Genomic DNA, 26281 nt, shown 5'->3' with positions numbered 1-26281 from the left:
CCGCCTCCCAACCACCAGTCCCGCCTCCCACCACCGGCTCTGGCATAGACAGTATAAGTCTGCCCAGCACTATCCCCGCCTCCCAACCACCGGCTCTGGCACAGACAGTATAAGTCTGCCCAGCACTATCCCCGCCTCCCCCATCATACTCCAAAACAAACAAGCCCCCACAACTTTTTTTTGAAATTTAAAGAAGTCTTTATTAAACAATTAGAGACAATACATAAACAGAGAGTAAAACAATTACATCAACATATGCAAGCATTAATAAACAGCAAGAAAATAATTCAAAAGTCTCTTAAATACTTGAAATAACACAAACTAGTAACTTCCATAATTTATAACAAGTTTTATGAAACAAGACCCCAACCCTATTTAAAAAAAAAAAAAAAAACACCATCACATCTCCCTTTAAGTTTCTGTACTCAAAACGAACAATGTGAAATAAAAGGCTCCCAAACCACCTCCCATTTAGATAAAGTTTTACAACGAATAGCCCTCAATCTTTCCATTTCACAGATATTCCACAACTTATTCAACCACTTAATCAAAGCACCCACATCTTTTTTAATGCAACAATGATTAAAGATGAAAGAAAAGCTCCTGAAGGAAATCCTAAAAATGTTTCACATATGGCTCTATAGTTTGCCTTGTCAAGCAGTGGAAAGGAACGCAGTATTCAAAAACAGCATCTCGCATCAAGAGCCCATTCCAGATATAATGATTCCTCCATATCGTCATCTCCCAGAAGAGCACAATCAGCTGTTAATGAACTAGAGAAACATTTCAAACGCTCTTTCATATTCAGGCTATTTGGTAAAACATCTGAGCTTGTGTATACACAGTTCAAGACCGTTGCTTCCTGAATTTAACATACTTGACGAAGAAAGTGCTTAGCATGGGGGGTCACTTTCCATCTCCCACCACAGCTGTTGTTCTGCTCCATGTGCAAATTTGCAGGATTGGTCTTGGGGGTTTTATTGCAGAAGAAAACAGTTTCCTTTGCTCATATGCATGGGATTAATAGCTCTCCTAGCACAGCCGTGGGAGGAACTGTCTCTACCAAACCATATCCCTCCCTCCATAAAAATAGAGAGGAATAAATAGCAAAGAGAAAAGGTGCCAGACCTACCTTTTTTTTTTTTTGAGGGGGGTGGGGATTAGTGTAACGTCTTTCAGTTTTTCCTGAACATAACCATTTGCTTCCTTCAATGATCCAATAGATACTTCAAACTACCGTTGGTGTCACCACTTTTGTAAACTGATGTCTGTGTTTCACTGATCATTTGCAACTTCCAGGAGTAAGTTTCCATGAGCCAGACACCATGGCCTCGGAGACGGAAGAATCCTCTTTTTATCACTGCCTCAATCCCTGGAAACAACTGACAACGTGTCATAGTGATCTTCGGTGAAACTACCCTTTTCCTGAACTGCAAGAAGGACATGTTCTTTGGGTTCATTTAAATACTGCAAAAAAAAAAAAAAATGAAAGGCAAAAGAGAAGGTCAATGTGGACATCAGCACTCATAATACTAGTACTACATCATAGCGGCCTAGTGGTTAGGGTGGTGGACTTTGGTCCTGGGGAACTGAGTTTGATTCCCACTTCAGGCACAGGCAGCTCCTTGTGACTCTGGGCAAGTCACTTAACCCTCCATTGCCCCAGGTACAAATAAGTACCTGTATATACTATGTAAACCCCACAGAAAGGCAGCATATCAAGTCCCATTCCCTTTTCCCTATTTGAGATTCTACATGGAATGTTGCTACTATTGGAGATTCTAGATGGAATGTTGCTACTATTGAGATTCTGTTGCTACTATTTGAGATTCTACGTGGAATGTTGCTACTATTGGAGATTCTACATGGAATGTTGCTACTATTGGAGATTCTACATGGAATGTTGCTATTCCACTAGCAACATTCCATGTAGAAGGCTGCGCAGGCTTCTGTTTCTGTGAGTCTGACGTCCTGCACGTACGTGCAGGACGTCAGACTCACAGAAGCAGAAGCCTGCGCGGCCACATTGGTGGAATAGCAACATTCCATGTAGAATCTCAAATAGTAGCAACAGTGGAGGAGGAGTGGCCTAGTGGTTAGGGTGGTGGACTTTGGTCCTGGGGAACTGAGTTTGATTCCCACTTCAGGCACAGGCAGCTCCTTGTGACTCTGGGCAAGTCACTTAACCCTCCATTGCCCCAGGTACAAATAAGTACCTGTATATACTATGTAAACCCCACAGAAAGGCAGCATATCAAGTCCATTCCCTTTTCCCTATTTGAGATTCTACATGGAATGTTGCTACTATTGGAGATTCTAGATGGAATGTTGCTACTATTGAGATTCTGTTGCTACTATTTGAGATTCTACATGGAATGTTAATGTTGCTATTCCACTAGCAACATTCCATGTAGAAGCCTGCCCTTGCAGCTGCGCAGGCTTCTGTTTCTGAGTCTGACGTCCTGCACGTCAGACTCACAGAAACAGAAGCCTGCGCGGCTGCAAGGGCAGGCTTCTACATTGAATACTGCTAGTGGAGGAGTGGCCTAGTGGGTAGTGTGGTGGACTTTGGTCCTGGGGAACTGGGTTCGATTCCCACTGCAGGCACAGGTAGCTCCTTGTGACTCTGGGCAAGTCACTTAACTCTCCATTGCCCCAGGTACAAATAAGTACCTGTAACATAGTAGATGACGGCAGAAAAAGACCTGCATGGTCCATCCAGTCTGCCCAACAAGATAAACTCATATGTGTATACCTTACCTTGATTTGTACCTGCCTTTTTCAGGGCACAGACCATACAAGTCTGCCCAGCAGTATTTACCGCCTCCCAACCACCAGTCCCGCCTCCCATCACTGGCTGTGGCACAGACCGTATAAGTCTGCCCTCCACTATCCTCACCTCCCAACCACCAACCCCTCTTCCCCCACCTGCTCCGCCACCCAATTTCGGCTAAGCTTCTGAGGATCCATTCCTACTGCACAGGATTCCTTTATGCATATCCCACGCATGTTTGAATTCTGTTTATACTATGTAAACCCCACAGAAAGGCAGCATTGAGCCTGCCATGAGTGGGAAAGCGCGGGGTACAAATAAATAAAAATAATACATAAATAAATATACCCGTTACAGATTACAGCACTGTTCTCTTCAGCACTTCTTCCATACTGAAAAGGGAGTTTTCACTTATTTTTCCTCAATTTTACACTTTAGAACTATGTGATATCTAAAACCATCACTGCATAACCTGCATACTGCTGCCGTATTTTAGTCTATTTGGCTTGTCTCCTAAATTAGACACAACGCAACTTCAGACAGAACTCTTATGCTTTGGTCATCAAGAGTAATTTGATCAGTTTGACGGTGACGTACAACTAGAAAGCTTATAATCATTCCTATCACTGACAGAAATATATTACATTTGTACCCCGTGCTTTCCCACTCATAGCAGGCTCAGTGCGGCTTACATATTATATACAGGTACTTATTTGTACCAGGGGCAATGGAGGGTTAAGTGACTTGCCCAGAGTCGCAAGGAGCTGCCTGTGCCTGCAATGGGAATCTAACCCAGTTCCCCAGGACCAAAGTCCACCACACTAACCACTAGGCCACTCCTCCACTAGCAACATTCCGTGTAGAAGCCTGCCCTTGCAGCCGCGCAGGCTTCTGTTTCTGTGAGTCTGACGTCCTGCACGTATGTGCAGGACGTCAGACTCACAGAAACAGAAGCCTGCGCAGCTGCAAGGGCAGGCTTCTACATGGAGTGTTGCTAGTGGAATAGCAACATTAACATTCCATGTAGAATCTCAAATAGTAGCAACAGAATCTCAATAGTAGCAACATTCCATCTAGAATCTCCAATAGTAGCAACATTCTATGTAGAATCTCAAATAGGGAAAAGGGAATGGGACTTTCTGTGGGGCTTACATATTATATACAGGTACTTATTTGTACCTGGGGCAATGGAGGGTTAAGTGACTTGCCCAGGGTCACAAGGAGCTGCCTGTGCCTGCAGTGGGAATTGAACCCAGTTCCCCAGGACCAAAGTCCACCACTCTAACCACTACTCCACATATAAAGAGGAATCTGTGAAATATCACAGTATTTTCTAGCTTTGCAGACTCTCAATTTTCCAACACCATGCTATGTGACGTCTGATGCAAGATTCTTGATAACTAAGACGGTTCCCCCAGCACTGGCACACTTCAATCTCGTTTTCATTCCTCGGATAAAAGAATTCATAGTTTTGAAAAAAAAAAAAGGTATTAAAAAATGATAAAAAATATGAAGGCTCAAAAAACAGGAAAGAAGGGCAGGGATAATTTTCTAGAAAAAAATAGAGTGCTGCTGACAGCTCTACCTGCACTGAGGAGAAGGAAACAAGTTCAAAATGATTCCAGGCTGGCATGACCTGGAAGAAACCACCAAGGGATAAAGGAGGGGGGGGGGGGGTTGTAATGTATACTTTACAGCGTATGAAACCTCTCCTTTAAATTTTTTTCAAAATATTTTGATGGACATTATGGGTAAAGCTGAATGGGAGGATCCACTAAGTGTTATGCAATAGAAGTTGATTAAGGATGAATGGAGGTGCAGAAGTCCAGTCACAGGGTTGAACTGTGGCTAATTATTACCCTTCTCAATATAGAGTTCTAGTACCTACATTGATCCTGAGAACAAGATTCTTTGCAGATTATATGTATTCTTGGTCACGGATAAAAACTGGTATTGATGATTTCAACTCATGTTTGATCATTAAATGCCTTTATGAAGAGATTCATCCATGTAATATAATGAAACTGAGTTCTGGCTGCCTGAAACTTCCTTTTGCAGGTCAAATTTGGATCCAGCTTGTGACCCTTCAGTATAAGGTGCCGTCAAGAAATCGTGCAGGAAACTGTCAGATTTTTCGTCAAGTAAAAACGAATCACAAATTCACAATAAAGAAATCTCAGGAACAAAGTCACTGATTCAGGTTATAGAAAGGTGAAGAATGAAAGCAGGCTCTAATCCCCACAACTGTACTTCTCAAAAAGTACATATGAATAAGCCGTTGTCATAAGGAAACCTTCCTTGGTTTCTGAATTAATTCCTCCCTGCCTCCACCCCATGTGCCTGCTATTACTGATGTTCTCAGCAAAATAAATCCTCAAATCTGCCACAAAATATGTTTCTATGCAAAGCATGAAGAGCTCATTTTATCACAACAGCAAGCTCTACACTGCATGGTATTACAAAAGCACACACAGCTGGTAGAATACTGAACCCACATTGGTTAACCATTATTTTAAACTTCTTTTAACTGCTCTCCTGAAAGTTTGTCTAAGCACTTAAGAGCAGCCATGTTTAGAACAATGTCCCTAATATGACATCATAAATATGGACAAATGGGATCCATAAAAACTTTTCATAATATAAACACTTGTGCTCCTGTTTACTAAGCCGTGCTAGTGGCTGTCCCAGCGCTAATGACGACAGAGCCCATTCAAAGAGAATGGGCTCTGCCAGCATTAGCGCCGGGACAACCGCTAGTGCGGCTTAGTAAACAGACCCTTTAGAAAAAGAAATTGTATGATAAACATGAATTGGTCAAGCGGCTACTTACTTCCTCAATGTGTGACGGTATCCTAAAAGGAGGGGAAATCCAGCGTTTAATAACTTCAAAAAACTTCTGTTTCAATGTGAAATAGCCGACTACCAAGATAAATACAATGATTGGTACTGTGAAAATTTTTGCTGCTTTATAGATTGCCGCAGCTCTAGCTGAAAAAGAGAACAAGCATCATCACTTTAGGGAGAAGCTCTGACGGATACAAGACATCACCTAAACATAAAGGAACACCACTTTATACACAAGCCCCACAGCGTAAACATGAGAGATCATGCATTATCCACAGGCCCTATTGTCTAAACATGATAGAACACTGCTTTATTATCCACAGGCATGATGGAACGCTACCCTATGTGGTATAAGTTTAATGGATCACTGCATTATATCAGGGCCTGCAGTGTTAAATGTGTTAGAACACCACATTGTATTCCACCTTGACAAATGTGGGTTTTTTTTATATAGCTTTTTGCCATGTTTGTCAATAATCTTGAATACAAATCAAGAGGTGTTACAGCCTGTGTGAGTCACGTAGCATAAGCTGGCATCTGTTTACATTTTTAGAATGTCGATTGGCTCATAAAGAACAGATCAATCAGCACATCACTACTGCTGCCATCACAGAGAAGATGAATAGAAAACCGTTGCAAAAGTAAACGAATCACTGCAAAACTCTGAATTACACAAATGTGTTAAATTTGAATGCATGTTGTTTCTGCTGGAATCTTCACTTTGTGGTTGAGCAGCAAAGAAACTACAAAAACAGGATGACTTTGTCCTGTAGAATCAATTTCCAAGAAGTTGCAGCCAAGCCTGTTCCTCCAATTTAAACATGTTTGGCTATTATTCCCTGGCTATAAACAAACATCAACCAGTCCCATTTTACCCACCTTAAAAAAAAGCCTAGAAATTTTATTAAAAATCAGTGTAGGCTACTTCTTGCGACAGGCTTAAAGTAACAGATTTCTCCATTTCTGTCCCTTTCCTTTCCATTCCATTTTTAAAACAAAGATTAGTTTAAAAACCTGATAATTGTGCATACTATTAACAGTTCTCTACCCTGTAACTTGAATTACTGTTGGTTTTATTATGTATTTTTTTTCTCCTTTAAACCATTTTGCTTGACAACACATACAAAATTTGTCATGCCAATAAAGTTTCTTAAATCTAAAAAAAAGCACCCTCTCTCTCTCAGGGCCAGCCTAGCCATTGGGAAGAAATAAACAGTTGTGTAAGGCAGCAGCTTTGGGCAGGAAGGGGAAGGGGAGATGTACTAAACAGCTGCTACAGTCAGAGCAAAACAAAAAGGTTCTAACAACTATATAAAAATCAAAGAAATAACAGAGGGTGCTTTTTTTTTTTTTTTTTACTATTCATTTACTCGTATTATGCTGGGAGGGAGAGCATAAGGCTGAAGGTTTTCCTAGAGTGCCTAATGTCCTTGCATCAGTCCTATTTTCTCTCAGCCTACTGTACTTGTCCCTGGTGCTTTTCTCATGTCATGAATGTCATGACTGAGCTGTGCAGCGGAGAAGGGTATTGGGTAGTTCCCCTGATTTACCATAGCCAGCATCTGAGTAATACCCACTGTTTTACCTAGCACTGCACACGAGTATCAGTCAATATCCAAGAACACGGCAACAATTGGTAGTTTCCCTCAGTCTTTCATTACATGGTTTTTTCTGTTTGTGTGTTTGGTTTTTTTTTCAAGATACTGCTATATACTCAGGATTGGCTGTGTTTTCTCCCTCCCTTGCTCGGACATCAGTCCTCTAATCTAGTCCAAAGCATGCTCGAATTGTACTGTGATTTTGCCAGCTAACTACCTCTGCTGGTAGGCAAGTGCAGATATGCATAACCCTGTCACTGAATAGAGATCTGATCGCACTTCCAAGCTTCCCTCCCAGCTTCACAGCATGATCCCTTACCCACGAGCATCTTGTTCTGTGGAAAACACTAGACATATGAATGCCTTCCGTCTTTCTGCTAGTCTTACACACTTCAAGCTCCTCAATCCTGCCTGTGCAGGGTTTGTACTATCTTTATTCTTTTCTTTAGTCTCACTCACACCCAAGACACTTACAAGGTTACACAGCGAACAGCAACACAAAAATTACAAATACATAAAAATCCTGGACCACGAAAAAAGCAGGTCTTAAGGATCCCAAGTATTAGGCCGGAGTTATACATCCTACTAAAATAACCTCTCACTCCAAATTATATTACGATAATCGAAAATGTTTAAGCCCCCCCCCCCCCCCCCCCCAAATAACTAACTCATTTAAACTGCCAATTTTTTGTCTCATTCAACCTTATTAGAGGACCCAATTGTATGTGAACCTCAATGACCACATAAAACTAAGTTATGAGAATATTGTTCTTCCTACTAATATAATAATCCAGGGCCTTTAATAGACTCATATCACCCCTCTCCTCAAGTCACTTCACTGGCTTCCGATCAGTTACCGCATACAATTCAAGCTTCTCCTCCTTACCTACAAATGCACCCGGTCTGCGGCTCCTCACTACCTCTCTACCCTCATCTCCCCCTATGTTCCCGCCCGTAACCTCTGCTCACAGGACAAATCCCTCCTTCCAGTTCCCTTCTCCACCACTGCCAACTCCAGGCTCCGCTCATTGTGCCTTGCCTCACCCTATGCCTGGAACAATCTTCCTCAACCCCTACGCCAAGCCCCCTCCCTACCCATCTTCAAATCTCTGCTTAAAACTCACCTCTTCAATGCTGCTTTCGGCACCTAACCTTTCGAGAAATATAGTATGCCCTATCAGATCGACTCTACACCTGTCTTTTAGATTGTACACCTGTCTTTTAGATTGTACACCTGTCTTTAGATTGTACACCTGTCTTTTAGATTGTAAGCTCCTTGAGCAGGGACTGTCCTTCCATGTTAAAACTGTACAGCGCTACGTAACCCTAGTAGCGCTTTAGAAATGTTAAGTAGTAGTAGTAGACTGGTTCTTGTTTCCAGATTACACCTCTAAAAAAAATGGGCCAAATGGACTCTCGCCCCAATATGACAACAGAATAGTTGCTAATATCAACTTAGCTTGGTAAGTCATCCTGATTAGAGTTATCAACAGATATTAACTTTTGGGGTTCACGAGCCTGAGAGATTACTAGCTACACATGTGGTTAAGAGCAATGAAAACTCCCCTCAAGAGCTGCTAAATTTTTCAACATCCACGGAAAACCTTACAAGTTGTCCACTGCACAAACATCATTTGGCATCATATTCTATAGCTTTGGTATAGGCACAAGAAAAAAAGAACAAATTTAAAGTTCTTAGCTGTCCTCACGCTCTTTGATGGAGATCGAGAAGGTAATGATCAGCACGGGGTATATTCACTAAAATTCCCTACCTGGCTGGGTTGAAATCTTAAATTTTATGAGCCTCTGTAAACAAATAGTAACCTATGAGGCATATTTTCAAAGCACTTAGCCTTCCAAAGTTCCATAGAAACCTATGGAACTTTGGAAGGCTAAGTGCTTTGAAAATATATTTGATAGTAACATAGTAGATGACGGCAGAAAAAGACATGCGCGGTCCATCCAGTCTGCCCAACAAGATAAACTCACATGTGCTACTTTTTGTGTATACCTTACCTTGATTTGTACCTGTCCTTTTCTGTTCTATACTCTCTGAGCAACCAAACTGCTGCGTTCTGGATCACCTGTTGTCTCCTCAGGTAAAGCAGACTGCAACAGTCCAACTAGGATGCCAAGGTTACACAAGCAATAGCTACAAAGCTCTTTTTTTTTAATCAAAGAAGGGACAGAGAAGGAAATGACCGCTGTGCACTATTTTCACAATCTATGAATCCAATTTTAAAATATGCATCAATCTCAAGCCCCCTGACTGGGTCCTCCGGACATAGAGTCCAGTTCTGGTATTACAAGCTTATATTCCTCCCTTATGGGATTTGATTTAAGCTTACTAACTGGCATCTATTTTGATACTGCTATCGAGGCATTGGTTAAACCTATCCCATGCCTCCTAGTAGTCGTGGCCCAGAAAAGCAAATAACTGATTGTCACGGTAGGCCTTCTCTGAACTGTTAGCATGCTTTCAGAAACTTTACAAAGAACAGAGCATCACCTGTGGCTGTAGTTTTGTTACACACAGGTTCACTAAGTGTCCCATTTCTTTCACTGTATTCTGCAAACACCTGCAGACAGTATTCCGTCCAAGAATACAGGTCACGAAGAGTTACGGATGTGGACTGTGTTCCTTTCACCTTAAAAACAAAACAAAAAAAAAAATTAGAGAAAAAAAAAACTGTCACAATTACATTCCACCACTTTTTGCTTCATGACTCTTTTCATAGCACACAGTATACGGTCTGTGCCCTGAAAAAGACAGATACAAATCGAGGTAAGGTATACACAAAAAGTAGGACATACGAGTTATCTTGTTGGGCAGACCGGATGGACCGTGCAGGTCTTTTTCTGCCGTCATCTACTATGTTACTATGTTACAGGCCAAATAAACATGGCAGACTGCTAGTGGCCATATCCAACAATTATGCTGAAGGAGAAGAAAATATAAGGAAATCCAACACAAATCAGATCCATTTGGGTGGTTTCTACAACAAGCTGATACAGAACTATTTTTGGATTTATACTAAGACTAGTAAAAAAAGCCCGTTTCTGATGCAAATGAAACGGGGGCTAGCAAGGTTTTCTTCAGAGTGTGCATGTGGGAGTGTGTGTGACCCTGCCCTCTGCCCTCACTCCCTTCCCCTGTGCTGTCTGTCCCCTCCCCCCTCCCAGTCGAGTCCTTCAGTGTTAAGTTTTCTGCTGTGCTGTGTTTGTGTTACAGAGAGAGTGAGGGCCTCTGCTCTCTCTCCCCTCCCCCCTTCACTGTTACAGAGAGAGCGATTTCGTGCTGTGCTGTGTTTTCCTTCACTGTTTGTGTTACAGAGAGAGTGAGGGCGGGGCAGACATTCATGGGGAAACCGGATATCTCTGTCACTTCACACTTCCGGCTGGAGGCTTCATTTAGAACGTTGGTGGTGCCTTTTATATATAGAGATGTATTTGAAATCTGGTTCCATTTCTGTGTACATGTGATGAAATAAGTCACCCCAGGCAACAATAATCTCATCCCAAAACAAAGCAAAGCCAGTCTCCCATAGCTAGACCTATAATACATACCTTTTTTTCTGCATTGTTTTTCCAGTAATACACATAATACTTTAGCTCAGAAATCTTCTCAAAGGGAGGAGAGAAAGTGACAGTAAGTAATCCATAATCTGAAGTGACTTTTACTGAAGTCGGAGGTCCCACAATTGCTAGAAATGAACACAGCAAAAAATCAAAGTCAATCAGGAAAGACCATATTCTACTTTTTTGCAAGGAAAACAATCAGGTCTTCTAAAATGCTCAGTTTTTGCCCTCTCATATATACAATTTCGAGTACATAGAAAACCAATGCATTCCATTGACTCTAATGTAAATTCCAAACTGGCTGACCACAATCCTGCTCACAGGAAAGTCTCCCTCCCCTCTTGGACAGCTAGTTCCCTATTTTCTTTGCACCTGGCATGACTCACTCATTTCTCAACTTGTTTTTCTAACATACATTAGAGAAAATTCCACTTTGTAACAGATACGGCTTCCATCTTGTGCTGAAATCCTCCATTTTGTTTCCATATCTATTGACCTAACTTTTCCTAATTTAGCTTATTTAGGCCTCAATCCGGGCTACAAACTAGGCCATACTTTTCCAGTAAGCTCCCAGTTATGTCAGCCATCAGATTTCTGACTCAGCCAAGGTCTGTAATAGCCTGAGCTCTATGACTGGGCCCGCCACCATTCCAGTGGGGGGGGGGGGGGGGGGGGAGGGGGTCTCTGGCTGTACCATAATTATACATTCCCCATTTGTCACCCCATCTGGGAGGGGGTGACACAAAGCTCGTCAAGCTTGTCATCATCCATTCCAGAAGGTGGCAAGCTATCAAACGAGAGGGCGAGTTTTGGTCTTACATATTGCTAGAAGGTATGGTGCAAGATAGGAAACTTCATTCTCAGGTGATATATTATTTGGGGCGTATGGAATTCCCTTTATATTACCCAATCCCTTGGGCCTCAATCATGATGTCACCCCTCTTGAGACTTGCTCAAACCTGTGGTAAGAAAGGTTTTATGAATGGGACAGACCTATGGGTTCATCTACAAAATCCATCAGGCTTATCCTATTGATTTTGCAAGCATAGTTCCATGAAATAAGTGTAGGTATCAATGTGAGCAGATTGTACATAGCCTCGCAGGTTATATATGGATTTGAATAATTAAATGTATAAAAATATTATACACCTGGAACAAAGGTGAAAGAATAGTTTGTTTCTGAATTACCTTCCAGGGTTATACTGATTTTTAGTTTGTTTTTTTAAGTTTTCAAATACATTTCATTGAAAAAGCCGACAATCTGTAATACAGACTAGTAAAAGCCATTTTTTGTTGTTCAAATAAAAGTTATCACACTATAAATATATGTGAAAAAACAAATTATTTTTAAAATAAAGTGATTTATAAGAAAAAAAAATCATACAATAGGGGGTATAAGAACATAAGAATTGCCATATTGGGTTAGACCAAAGCTCCATCAAGCCCAGCATCTTGTTTCCAACAGTGGCCAAGTCAGGATCTCAAAAAGTAGGAAGACGGTACCTATTCCCAGGAATAATTTATGGGCTTTACCTCCAAAAATTTGTCCAAACCTTTCTTTTTTTTTAAATTCAGTTAAGCTAATTGCTTTTATCACATCCTCCAAGGTAGTGTATGCAAATCAATTTATGAATATTCTGAAAACCTGGATAGCTGGGGTTTCCCCCAGGTCAGGTTTGGGAAACACTGAGATCCTATGCAGTCATGGTTTACAAAAAACCATTAGTACAGATTGCTGCTTACTAGCCTCGTTCAATGAGGAGGGATAATTTACAAAGATGGTAGCACACTATTAATACAATTAGATCTATTATCTGCATTTAATTTAGTTTGCCGTGATAAGTTATAATAATGTTTGGACATGATTCTCCCTTTTTCTGAGAAACAGATCCTAATCAAGTTTTGGGAACCAGGTTGTGGGGTGCCCCAAGGGTCCCCGCTGTCCTCTGTTCTTTTTAATATTTACCTAAGTACCCTGGGTAAGATAAGGGACCTAGGATTATCATATATCTTTATGTGAATGATATCCAGATCATTTTGCCATGTAATACCACCACACCTATGACTATTTTGAGAGTCTGCCAAAAATCTCATTATAGATGAACTCTTATTCACTGAAATTATAAGCAAATAAGGTTGAACCAGTGACAAAAATTGCCCCATGCATTCTGAACAGCTTGTTATGGATGGAATGGTTTCTCATTTGAGCAGTATTATTAGGAGTCTGGGAGTATTTATCAATTCTTCTCTTGAGACAGAACCTCATCTACTATAATAAAACTCACCCTCAACGTTCTGAGGACACTGACGTCAGTGAAGCCAAGCCCTGACTTCCTTCAAAAAGGTTCGAAGGTTCGTGGTGGTGAATCGCTCCGGGCCCCGCCCTCGAGGGCGGAGCAATGGCAGAACAACGAAGGGGTTGGCAGGGAGGGAGGCAGGGAGGCGTGGGGGGGTGGGAAATCGCTCCGGGCCCTGCCCTCAAAGGCGGAGCAATGGTACAACAACGAAGGGGTTGGCAGGGAGGGAGGCAGGGAGGTGGGGGGGGGGGGAATCGCTCCAGTCCCCGCCCTCGCGTCAAACGTCATGACGTTGGGGGCGGAGCAATGGAAGAACAACGAAGGGGTTGGCCAGGGAGGGAGGGGTGTGGGCGACGAACACCTTGCTAGCGCCCGTTTCATTTGCTCTGAAACGGGCCTCTTTTACTAGTCTTAAATAAATTCTGAAATCTATGTTTTACCAGTTATTTAAACTACAACAGGTTCAAGATTTTTTAATTAAATGATCTTCAGAAAACAGTTCATGCTATTATATCCTTAGGATTACATTATAATAATATTCTTTACTTAGGTCTCTCTAAAAAGATAACCCCTAGACTACAGGAACTTCAAAATGCACTGGCCAAAACATTTACTTAAAAGTACATTTCAAAGAGCTACACTATTATGTTAGTACTGCATTGGCTCCCAGTTTCCACTAGGACTAGGTTCAAACTGCTCTGGTTTTTGTTTAGAAATTCTTCACGAGCTTGGCCCTGTATATTAAATTTGTCTTCCTACCATGAAATAAGTAGATAAAGGTAAAGGAGTAAAATAAAGGGGGGGGGGGGGGAAGGGGGAGGAAAGGATGTAAAATAATGATGATGACGTTAGACTAGATGCACATGTACAATTATGACATGACTGAATGTTTACAAAATGTTTGACTTTATTGGTTTCGTTTGACGTGGTACATCATCAATAAAAATCGTTGAAATAGAAATTTGTCTTCTTATTTACAATCAAACTCCTTCAGCTACTGTTTTCATTAAACTTTCTATTCGTAAACTGTTCCTGGCTGCTGGAACTCTCTCCTTCTAGAATTAAGACTAGAAAGTAAGTTTATTATTGTACTTTTACTTTTGTAAACCGCCCCAAGCTTCTCCTGGAGGTGGTCTAGAAAAACTTGACTTATACAATATTATTTCCTCTATCTTAATTATGCTTTGGAAAAGTGTTAGTGCAGCCCAAAGTTGATCACCTTGAGTTATCACACATTAACCCAGGTGAAGCTTCCTCTCCTGCGGCTTCCATTTACTTCATCATGTATAACTGTAAGCATGAGGAGTGGGAGGTGAAGCGATACAGAGCAAACAGAAAGAAAAGAAAGGATAAGGACAAAATGCAGGAGTTCTTACTGTCTCGGGTTGCTTGAAACTCCGTTGTGCTCACCCAAGCAGATTCACTTTGGTTGTTTACTGTCCGAACACGCAGAAAAACTCTCCAAAATTCAAGAAATGCGTTTGTAAAATCACATTGCGTTTCTGTGATCTTTAAGCAGTTTATTTGAGTCCAGTCTGTTGAATTGCACCTGCAAAACAAGATAGAAAGTTTGTGAATTTCAACGCTGTTGCTGTACGCCTGTCAACATATCCTTAAAAGTAAGGCCAGGCAAAACATAACATCTAATACACTCAGATCTAAGATGGAATGGACCTACAGGCTCTTGATCACATGCACTGAGGGAATCACCTTCTTGACTCCTCCAGAACAGAGGTGCGCAAAGGGACGGAGACAACAGAAAACTGCATCCGTAGGGATGGGGACAAAAAAAAGTCATTACTACCATGGGGACAGGAGGGGATGGATTAGAAATGGATGGGGGCTGGGAGGGGAAGATTATGTCCCCGTGCACACCTTGACTCGGAAACTCGACACAAACACCTCAGCTTAAAAAAAAAAATTTTTTTTGAAAGAGGAGCTCACTTTGATGAAAGCTGATGCATGTGTTCAGTAATTTTGGCAACAGAGAACACCGATAAACTGGTGAGAATATTTGTTGATTTATTTCAAGCATTTTGGCAGAGTATAATCTCCACCGAGCTAATCTCATCTATGTGACTGATAATGTAGTCAATATGGAAGCATAATAGTTTGCTATACCAGATATGTATCATTCTCAAAGTAACCACTATACAAATTAAAATTATTAAATAAGCTGTTTAACAGAACTTGTGGCGATACTTGAGACTCTCAATTTATTTGATTTATTTTGTAGCATTTGTATCCCACATTTTCCCACCTATTTGCAGGCTCAATGTGGCTTACATTTGCCGTAATGGCAATTACCATTCCGGACTACAAATATGCACATGGTTTTGCAATCAAGTGCGTACAAACATGGTGAAAGAATACATTGTGATCTTGCGTACATATTAGTACATGGTTTTACAATCAAGTGCATACATACATGGTAGAAGAATACATTGTGATCTTGTGTAGGTGTCAGCATTATGTAATTGCTCAGGTGAGGACATTAGGGTGAGAGTATTAATGTATGGCGGTGAGGTTAGTCGGCCTTTTGTGGTTGCATAGTAGACGATATTAGATTAGAAGTGGTACTATTTGTTCATTAAGGTCATTGAGTTTGCTCGGTCGCATGATTGGGTCGGGCCAATCTTAATCTTCATTCTTATTGTTTGGTAATTAGGACGGTTGTTTGTTGTATGCCTTCTTGAATAAGTCAGTTTTCAGTAGATAAATAAATGTCATCGGGCTTTAATTCACCAATCTTGTCATTGGCTCTTCAACAAATAACAATTTTGTGCTTTTTATCTTAATTTTGTATGATATATCTTATAAAACTTTAATTCTTGTACTCATCTTAGAGGTTTAGCAATAATGTTGGCTTGGGGGATACTCTTCTGACATGCAGGATGTTTCGCTTGTGCTTCTTCAAGGAAAACCCTCTCTCAAAAAGCCTGACCTGTCTTGCCAACCATAGTATTTCTATTGTCAAGATGGCTGGCAAGACGGGTCAGGCTTGTTGAGAAGGTGTTTTCCTTGAAGAAGTGCAAGCGAAACATGCTGCATGTCTCCGTAATAGCAACAATACCCAAATTTTCTTCAAACATCAGGGCTTGCAAGTCTTGAACCTTTTTACTTAGACTACAAGCATTTGTGCACATAGCTTTCCATGTGCTTAGTGAGTTTGGGTGTTTTTTTTTATATTTACATGACCTTTTCCTCTGCCATCATGTTTATTCTAGGGGTAGCTTTCCGAAATCCCCTGTTTCCTTTTGTCACCCCCACCCTCTAGTTTAAATGTCTAGAAACATACTGTCTGAATTTCTCACCAGGGATCCTTTTTCCCATCACAGAAAGATGTAGCCCATCATTACAATACAGCAGGGGCGTATCTGCGTGGGGCCACAGGGGCCTGGGCCCCCGCAGATTTCGCCCTGGCCCCCCTCCCCGCCGTCAACCCTCCCCCGCTGCTTACTTTTGCTGGCGCCGAGGTCCGACCCGCAATCTCCGTTTTTCGTCTTCCTCCGTGGCCATGCTTCCAGGAAGTAATGCTGCAGTGCTGATTCGTTGAATCCAGTTCGGCGTCTGACGTCAGACGTCGAACTGGATTCAACGAATCAGCACTGCAGCGTTACTTCCTGGAAGCATGGCCACGGAGGAAGACGAAAAACGGAGATTGCGGGTCGGACCTCGGCGCCAGCAAAAGTAAGCAGCGGGGGAGGGTTGACGGCGGGGAGGGGGTGGAGAGAGGCGGCGGCGGCGGCGGCGGCGGGGGGGGGGAGGGAGGCAAAAATGTGCCCCCCCTCTCTGGCTGTGGCCCCCCCTACCGCCGGATTCCAGATACGCCCCTGCAATACAGCCTGTTATTTTTCCACGTATTACCCCATTCTCCACCCTACTAGACTGTCTATGAGAGACTGTTATATACATTGTCAGCTACCACATTTGCTTATTTCTGATCTGACGAAGAAGGGCAACCTTCGAAAGCTAATCAAGAAATGTATTAACTTATGTCCAATAAAAAAGGTATCATCTTATTTTCTTTTCCATGTTTTAATTTTGTTTGATTTCTATTGATATCCTATGTATCTAAAACCTTCTTCTTGACACCAAGACTCAAGCCACTTATTGAATTCCTCTCCCCTCCCCAACGTAGGAATTACTTCAGAAAAAGCCACAGTCCAAACCAAAGATTTCAGTCCCTCCCCAAACTTCTGGAACGCTCTCTGTGCTGTAAACTTGCCATTGTTGGCCAGGTCATTTGTCCCCAGGTGAATTACATCATCAGCGTTGGAAGCCTCGCTCTCTTCTCGGATCACTTTCAGACCCATCTCTTTAACAAGGCTTACCACAAAGATCAATCAATGTGAATATACATAACTCCTCCACACATAGTTAGAAATGTCTTATAATATTTGCTTGTTATACTATCATGTCTTATCATTATCATGTTGCCAAAAATTTTCTGTAACACTAAATGTCTATTTTCTATTATATTTCCACTATCCATGATGTATTGTAAGCCACATTGAGCCTGCAAATAGGTGGGAAAATGTGGGATACAAATGCAATAAATAAATAAATATTTGGTCTGTACATCTTGTAGCTGAAGATCCTGGAAAGCGAATGCTACATACCTGTAGAAGGTATTCTCCGAGGACAGCAGGCTGATTGTTCTCACTGATGGGTGACGTCCTCGGCAGCCCCTCCAATCGGAATCTTCCTAGCAAAGTCCTTTGCTAGTCCTCGCGCGGCCGTCTTCCCGCCCGAAACCGGCTCGAGCCGGCCAGTCCAGTATGTAGCAAGACAATACACTTCAAGGGAAGACACAACTCCAAAGGGGAGGCGGGCGGGTTTGTGAGAACAATCAGCCTGCTGTCCTCGGAGAATACCTTCTACAGGTATGTAGCATTCGCTTTCTCCGAGGACAAGCAGGCTGCTTGTTCTCACTGATGGGGTATCCCTAGCCCCCAGGCTCACTCAAAACAACAACCAAGGTCAATTGGGCCTCGCAACGGCGAGGACATAACTGAGATTGACCTAAAAAATTTACCAACTAACTGAGAGTGCAGCCTGGAACAGAACAAACAGGGCCCTCGGGGGGTGGAGTTGGATCCTAAAGCCCAAACAGGTTCTGAAGAACTGACTGCCCGAACCGACTGTCGCGTCGGGTATCCTGCTGCAGGCAGTAATGAGATGTGAATGTGTGGACAGATGACCACGTCGCAGCCTTGCAAATTTCCTCCATGGTGGCTGACTTCAAGTGGGCTACCGACACAGCCATGGCTCTAACATTATGAGCCGTGACATGACCCTCAAGAGCCAGCCCAGCCTGGGCGTAAGTGAAGGAAATGCAATCTGCTAGCCAATTGGATAAGGTGCGTTGTTGGGATCAAAAGAAACAAACAATTGGGCGGACTGTCTGTGGGGCTGTGTCCGCTCCAGATAGAAGGCCAATGCTCTCTTGCAGTCCAATGTGTGCAGCTGACGTTCAGCAGGGCAGGAATGAGGACGGGGAAAAAATGTTGGCAAGACAATTGACTGGTTCAGATGGAACTCCGACACAACCTTCGGCAGAAACTTAGGGTGAGTGCGGAGGACTACTCTGTTATGATGAAATTTGGTGTAAGGGGCCTGGGCTACCAGGGCCTGAAGCTCACTGACCCTATGAGCTGAAGTAACTGCCACCAAGAAAATGACCTTCCAGGTCAAGTACTTCAGATGGCAGGAATTCAGTGGCTCAAAAGGAGGTTTCATCAGCTGGGTGAGAACGACATTGAGATCCCATGACACTGTAGGAGGCTTGACAGGGGGCTTTGACAAAAGCAAACCTCTCATGAAGCGAACAACTAAAGGCTGTCCTGAGATCGGCTTACCTTCCACACGGTAATGGTATGCACTGATTGCACTAAGGTGAACCCTTACAGAGTTGGTCTTGAGACCAGACTCAGACAAGTGCAGAAGGTATTCAAGCAGGGTCTGTGTAGGACAAGAGCGAGGATCTAGGGCCTTGCTGTCACACCAGACGGCAAATCTCCTCCACTGAAAGAAGTAACTCCTCTTAGTGGAATCTTTCCTGGAAGCAAGCAAGATGCGGGAGACACCCTCTGACAGACCCAAAGAGGCAAAGTCTACGCCCTCAACATCCAGGCCGTGAGAGCCAGAGACTGGAGGTTGGGATGCAGAAGCGCCCCTTCGTCCTGTGTGATGAGGGTCGGGAAACACTCCAATCTCCACGGTTCTTCGGAGGACAACTCCAGAAGAAGGGGGAACCAGATCTGACGCGGCCAAAAAGGAGCAATCAGAATCATGGTGCCTCGGTCTTGCTTGAGTTTCAACAAAGTCTTCCCCACCAGAGGTATGGGAGGATAAGCATACAGCAGACCCTCCCCCCAGTCCAGGAGGAAGGCATCCGATGCCAGCCTGCCGTGGGCCTGAAGCCTGGAACAGAACTGAGGGACTTTGTGGTTCACTCGAGATGCGAAGAGATCCACCAGGGGGGTGCCCCACGCCTGGAAGATCTGTCGCACTACTTTGGAACTGAGCGACCATTCGTGAGGTTGCATGATCCTGCTCAATCTGTCGGCCAGACTGTTGTTTACGCCTGCCAGGTATGTGGCTTGGAGCACCATGCCATGCCGGCGAGCCCAGAGCCACATGTTGACGGCTTCCTGACACAGGGGGCGAGATCCGGTGCCCCCCTGCTTGTTGACATAGTACATGGCAACCTGGTTGTCTGTCTGAATTTGGATAATTTGGTGGGACAGCCGATCTCTGAAAGCCTTCAGAGCGTTCCAGATCGCTCGTAACTCCAGAAGATTGATCTGCAAATCGCGTTCCTGGAGGGACCAGCTTCCTTGGGTGTGAAGCCCATCGACCTGAGCTCCCCATCCCAGGAGAGACGCATCCGTGGTCAGCACTTTTTGTGGCTGAGGAATTTGGAAAGGACGTCCCAGAGTCAAATTGGACCAGATTGTCCACCAATACAGGGATTCGAGAAAACTCGTGGACAGGTGGATCACGTCTTCTAGACCCCCAGCAGCCTGATACCACTGAGAGGCTAGGGTCCATTGAGCAGATCTCATGTGAAGACGGGCCATGGGAGTCACATGAACTGTGGAAGCCATGTGGCCCAGCAATCTCAACATCTGCCGAGCTGTGATCTGCTGGGACGCTCGCACCCGCGAGACGAGGGACAACAGGTTGTTGGCTCTCGCCTCTGGGAGATAGGCGCGAGCCGTCCGGGAATCCAGCAGAGCTCCTATGAATTCGAGTTTCTGCACTGGGAGAAGATGGGACTTTGGGTAATTTATCACAAACCCCAGTCGCTCCAGGAGGCGAATAGTCATCTGCATGGACCGCAGGGCTCCTGCCTCGGATGTGTTCTTCACCAGCCAATCGTCGAGATATGGGAACACATGCACCCCCAGCCTGCGAAGTGCCGCTGCTACCACAGCCAGGCACTTTGTGAACACCCTGGGCGCAGAGGCGAGCCCAAAGGGTAGCACACAGTACTGGAAGTGGCGTGTGCCCAACTGAAATCGCAGATACTGTCTGTGAGCTGGCAGTATCGGGATGTGAGTGTAGGCATCCTTCAAGTCCAGAGAGCATAGCCAATCGTTTTGCTGAATCATGGGGAGAAGGGTGCCCAGGGAAAGCATCCTGAACTTTTCTTTTACGAGATATTTGTTCAGGGCCCTTAGGTCTAGGATGGGACGCATCCCCCCTGTTTTCTTTTCCACAAGGAAGTACCTGGAATAGAATCCCAGCCCTTCTTGCCCGGATGGCACGGGCTCGACCGCATTGGCGCTGAGAAGGGCGGAGAGTTCCTCTGCAAGTACCTGCTTGTGCTGGAAGCTGTAAGACTGAGCTCCCGGTGGACAATTTGGAGGTTTGGAGGCCAAATTGAGGGTGTATCCTTGCCGGACTATTTGCAGAACCCACTGATCGGAGGTTATGAGAGGCCACCTTTGGTGAAAAGCTTTCAACCTCCCTCCGACTGGCAGGTCGCCCGACACTGACACTTGGATGTCGGCTATGCTCTGCTGGAGCCAGTCAAAAGCTCGCCCCTTGCTTTTGCTGGGGAGCCGCGGGGCCTTGCTGAGGCGCACGCTGCTGACGAGAGCGAGCGCGCTGGGGCTTAGCCTGGGCCGCAGGCTGTCGGGAAGGAGGATTGTACCTACGCTTACCAGAAGTATAGGGAACAGTCTTCCTTCCCCCGAAAAATCGTCTACCTGTAGAGGTAGAAGCTGAAGGCTGCCGGCGGGAGAACTTGTCGAATGCGGTGTCCCGCTGGTGGAGAGACTCTACCACCTGCTCGACTTTCTCTCCAAAAATGTTGTCCGCACGGCAAGGCGAGTCCGCAATCCGCTGCTGGATTCTATTCTCCAGGTCGGCGGCACGCAGCCATGAGAGTCTGCGCATCACCACACCTTGAGCAGCGGCCCTGGACGCAACATCAAAAGTGTCATAAACTCCTCTGGCCAGGAATTTTCTGCACGCCTTCAGCTGCCTGACCACCTCCTGAAAAGGCTTGGCTTGCTCAGGGGGAAGAGCATCAACCAAGCCCGCCAACTGTCGCACATTATTCCGCATGTGTATGCTCGTGTAGAGCTGGTAAGACTGAATCTTGGCCACGAGCATAGAAGAATGGTAGGCCTTCCTCCCAAAGGAGTCTAAGGTTCTAGGGTCTTTGCCCGGGGGCGCCGAAGCATGCTCCCTAGAACTCTTAGCCTTCTTTAGGGCCAAATCCACAACTCCAGAGTCGTGAGGCAACTGAGTGCGCATCAGCTCTGGGTCCCCATGGATCCGGTACTGGGACTCGATCTTCTTGGGAATGTGGGGATTACTTAATGGCTTGGTCCAGTTCGCAAGCAATGTCTTTTTCAGGACATGGTGCAAGGGAACAGTGGACGCTTCCTTAGGTGGAGAAGGATAGTCCAGGAGCTCAAACATTTCAGCCCTGGGCTCGTCCTCCACAACCACCGGGAAGGGGATGGCCGTAGACATCTCCCGGACAAAGGAAGCAAAAGACAGACTCTCGGGAGGAGAAAGCTGCCTTTCAGGAGAGGGAGTGGGATCAGAAGGAAGACCCTCAGACTCCTCGTCAGAGAAATATCTGGGATCTTCTTCTTCTTCCCACGAGGCCTCACCCTCGGTGTCAGACACAAGTTCACGGACCTGCGTCTGCAACCGCGCCCGGCTCGACTCCGTGGAGCCACGTCCACGATGGGGGCGTCGAGAGGTAGACTCCCTCGCCCGCATCGGCGAAGCTCCCTCCGCCGACGTAGTCGGGGAGCCCTCCTGGGAGGTGGCCGCAGTCGGCACCGCACGCGGTACCGACGTCGGGGACCTCACCCCGGGCGATGGGCCAGCCGGCGCCATGCTCGACGGTACCGGAGGCGCAAGCACCGCCGGTACCGGAGGGGTAGGGCGCAACAGCTCTCCCAGAATCTCTGGGAGAACGGCCCGGAGGCTCTCGTTCAGAGCGGCTGCAGAGAAAGGCATGGAGGTCGATGCAGGCGTCGACGTCAGAACCTGTTCCGGGCGTGGAGGCTGTTCCGGGCTGTCCAGAGTGGAACGCATCGACACCTCTTGAACAGAGGGTGAGCGGTCCTCTCGGTGCCGATGCCTGCTGGGTGCCGACTCCCTCGGCGACCCAGAGCTCTCGGTGCCGACGCGGGAAGGGGACCGGTGTCGATGCTTCTTCGACTTCTTCCGAAGCATGTCACCGGAGCTTCCCGGCACCGACGAGGAGGACGTAGAATCCATCCGTCGCTTCCTCGGGGCCGAGACCGAAGAGGGTCGATCTCGGGGGGGCTGTACCGCAGGAGCCCTCAGGGTAGGAGGAGACCCACCCGAGGGCTCACCGCCACCAGCAGGGGAAAGGACAGCCCTCACCTGCACTCCACTCGATGCACCACCGTCCGACGACATCAGGAGACGAGGTCCCGGTACCACCGACGTCGATGCAGCTATCCGATGTCTCGGTGCCGATGCAGAGGGCCGATGCCTCGATGCACTCGATGCACTGGCAGCCAAGGATGAAGGTCTGGACGCTGATGACGTCGATGCACACGATGACCCCGGTGCCGATGCCGACGAAGCGCCCGAGAACAAAACGTTCCACTGGGCCAATCTCGCTACTTGAGTCCGCCTTTGTAACAGGGAACACAGACTACAGTTCTGGGGACGGTGCTCGGCCCCCAGACACTGAAGACACGAAGAGTGCCTATCAGTGAGCGAGATTACCCGGGCGCACTGGGTGCACTTCTTGAAGCCGCTGGAAGGCTTCGATGTCATGGGCGGAAAAAATCACGCCGGCGAAGTCAAAATCCGAAATGACGAATTTGGAGCACCAAAACTTTAAGGGAGAAAAAATCTCGACCGAGGCCGAAAAGAGGCCTACCCCGACGACGAAAGAAAACTTACCGGGGCAAAACTGGAAATACGGGAAGGGGAAATGAAACCCAAGGGGGTTTTCGGAGCACTTCCCGACAGATATAGTAAACTTTTCCGAAGAAAAACACGTCAGTAAAACACGGACGCGCGAGGTCGACTCTCCGGGGCTCGACACGACAAAAACACAGCCGTACCGAGTGCGGACGAAAGAAGACTGGCCGGCTCGAGCCGGTTTCGGGCGGGAAGACGGCCGCGCATGCGCGGTGCGCGCGGGCGCGCGAGGACTAGCAAAGGACTTTGCTAGGAAGATTCCGATTGGAGGGGCTGCCGAGGACGTCACCCATCAGTGAGAACAAGCAGCCTGCTTGTCCTCGGAGAAGCCATTTCACGACGTTGGAACCCCTAAACTGTGCTCCTAAGTTAATGCCTCTGATAATGGAGTCTCTGAGCAGTAATCATTTTCTGCTTTTCACAATTATGTCATTAGTTGGGGGATGTTTCTGGGGTTGTGCTATTTTCATTGTCTTTGGTTCTACCACAGTACTTCTTTTTTCACCATCATAATGATGCAACGCTGCAAAAGAATTTGACAGGGGCAAAGCTTGGAAGGGCGAGTGTTTCTGTGTCACAGATCTTAGTCTACCAGAGCCTACTGTGACCCGTCTATTCCTCTGATGTTTCATTCTCTGAGGCAGTGGTGGTGGTAAATTAGCTGGGAAATGAGTCATCCTGGACGATTACCTATAAGAGGTACAAGTTCTGACCCCTGGAGGAAGAACCAGACTGAAGGAACGGAACTCTCAAGGAAAATATTGCATCTTCCATAAAGCTGAACCCATAGGTTCCAAATTTTAACTTAGGTTCACCATATACAGTAATGTGAAAAAAAAAAAGCTTTTTCCCTGCTCATGATTTCCCCTATTATTGCACCTATATCACACTGAATGGTTTCTGATCTCTAAACAAAATGTGAAAAAGTAACTGCCCCTTAGTTAATCAACCAACTGACCAAATTTAATTAATAGAGTCAGCTGATTGAACGTAGACAGTCCTGTTGTATCTAAACCTCACTATATATTGAACCTTAACATGAGAGTGAACTAGTCACCACAAAGTTTTTCCAAGAATGTGATGCCACAATCAAAGCAAATGGCGTGGGGACCAGGACAATTGAGGGTCTGGCCTGATGACACATCATGCATGCCTCAAAAACATTTTGGATTATCATCATTATTAGCATTTGTATAGCGCTACCAGACGCACGCAGCGCTGAACACCTGATACAAAGAGACAGTCCCTGCTCAAAAGAGCTTACAATCTAAATAATACAGACAGACAAGACAGTTACGGGTGAGGGAAGTAATGGGTGAGAAGGGAGGAAGGGACAAGGGGAGGGCAATTGTGGCTAGGAGCTAAAAGCAGCAGTGAAAAGGTGGGTTTTCAGCATAGATTTGAAAACAGGTAGAGATGGAGCTAGACGTATAGGTCCAGGAAGTCTATTCCAGGCATAAGGTGCCAGCAGTGGAGGAGAAGGAGGACGACAAGAGAGATTTGTCAAGCGAGCAGAGTTCACGGGGAGGAATGTAGGGAGAGATGAGAGCGGAGAGGTAATGGGGGCTGCAGAGTGGATGCATTTAAAGGTCAGTACGAGAAGTACTTGAATGCGGAAGCGGACAAGGAGCCAGTGATTATGGCCAGTTGTCTCTCGCTCTTCAGGACAGGAACATACACACACACTCTCCCTCTTTTGGTATGTGCTGCTGCCTGATGCTCCTGTGCTTACCACGTTAAGTGGTCACTCCAACCAGGTTTGCCCAGCAGCAGCCCCCTCGTATTTTCCCTTCCATCCCTCACCCATTCTTACCACCCCCAGGACATTTGTTGGTTCTCTCCAATAGCAGCCCAATGCCCCTTGCAGAGTTCAGTCCCCCCACATCATGCAGAAGCTTCTCCTGCACAGAACAGCACCCTGGTTTACTCCCTTTCTTCTTGTGACTAGAATTGTCTTTCAGTACTCCTGCCCCCCACCACCCTCCCATTGGCTGGATAATACCCACAAGGTCAAGGTTGACACCACTTGATTAGCCACTGCCTTTGCCATGAATTGCATTTCATTAGGTTGTTCCAATGGTCTTCAAACTGGAGCGTACCAGATGCAGTAAATGATTCACGTTAACTTACCCTTGAAACTCCACCTCGTATGTCACTTTGCCCGTGCCATTCTCCACCAGGACAGGGTCCCAGGACAACACCCTATTTAGGTTGTAGGAGTGGATTTTTACATTCTGTGGAGCAGGCAGCTTTGGCAGAGGATCTGTAATCAGAGAGACAAGAGATCAATTATTTCTTAACAGCATGTTCTTACAAATCAGCATGGACCGATTTCACCAGTAGATTCCTGAACAATTATTAGTAAACAAACAACATTTTCTACCATTTTGCAGAAGCACCTTTTTCCCCCCCCCAATATGATAAATCACTGTTAAATGGTCCAACAGTGCACATAACAACCCTATGCTTATAAATCACTTCAATCACACTTGTAAGGAGTAGGCAAATCCAATTAAATAGAAGCCTCAGCAGCAACTCGTTTCACACAGGAACACATCTTATGACTTGCCTGCGTCATCATCATCAGCTTCCATATAACAATACTTTACTTGTTGTCTATATTTCATAGAAACGTTCATATGAAATATAGTCTACAAGTACATAAGAAAATAAGAATAGCCATACTGGGTCAGGCCAATGGTCCATCTAGCTCAGTATCCTGCTTCCAGCAGTGGCCAATCCAGGTCACAAGT

General features: G+C 45.3%; 1 protein-coding gene across 1 annotated transcript; it reads right to left on the bottom strand.

Moving 5' to 3' along the window:
* Positions 1-252: 252 nt before the first annotated feature.
* LOC115458909 (interferon gamma receptor 2-like) lies at positions 253-25804 on the bottom strand (the record flags this gene model as incomplete). Its single annotated transcript, XM_030188756.1, has 6 exons — positions 253-1467; positions 5604-5761; positions 9725-9863; positions 10783-10919; positions 14468-14640; positions 25659-25804. Coding segments are annotated over 6 exons (855 nt in total), but the record flags the coding sequence as incomplete, so codon positions are not given.
* Between the last annotated feature and the right edge of the window lie 477 nt (positions 25805-26281).

The sequence above is a fragment of the Microcaecilia unicolor genome, unplaced genomic scaffold (assembly GCF_901765095.1).
Source record: "Microcaecilia unicolor unplaced genomic scaffold, aMicUni1.1, whole genome shotgun sequence".
NCBI classification, from domain to species: Eukaryota; Metazoa; Chordata; class Amphibia; order Gymnophiona; family Siphonopidae; genus Microcaecilia; species Microcaecilia unicolor.
The sequence above is the reverse complement of the archived record's forward strand: the minus strand, read 5'-3'. Positions and strand labels throughout refer to the sequence as shown.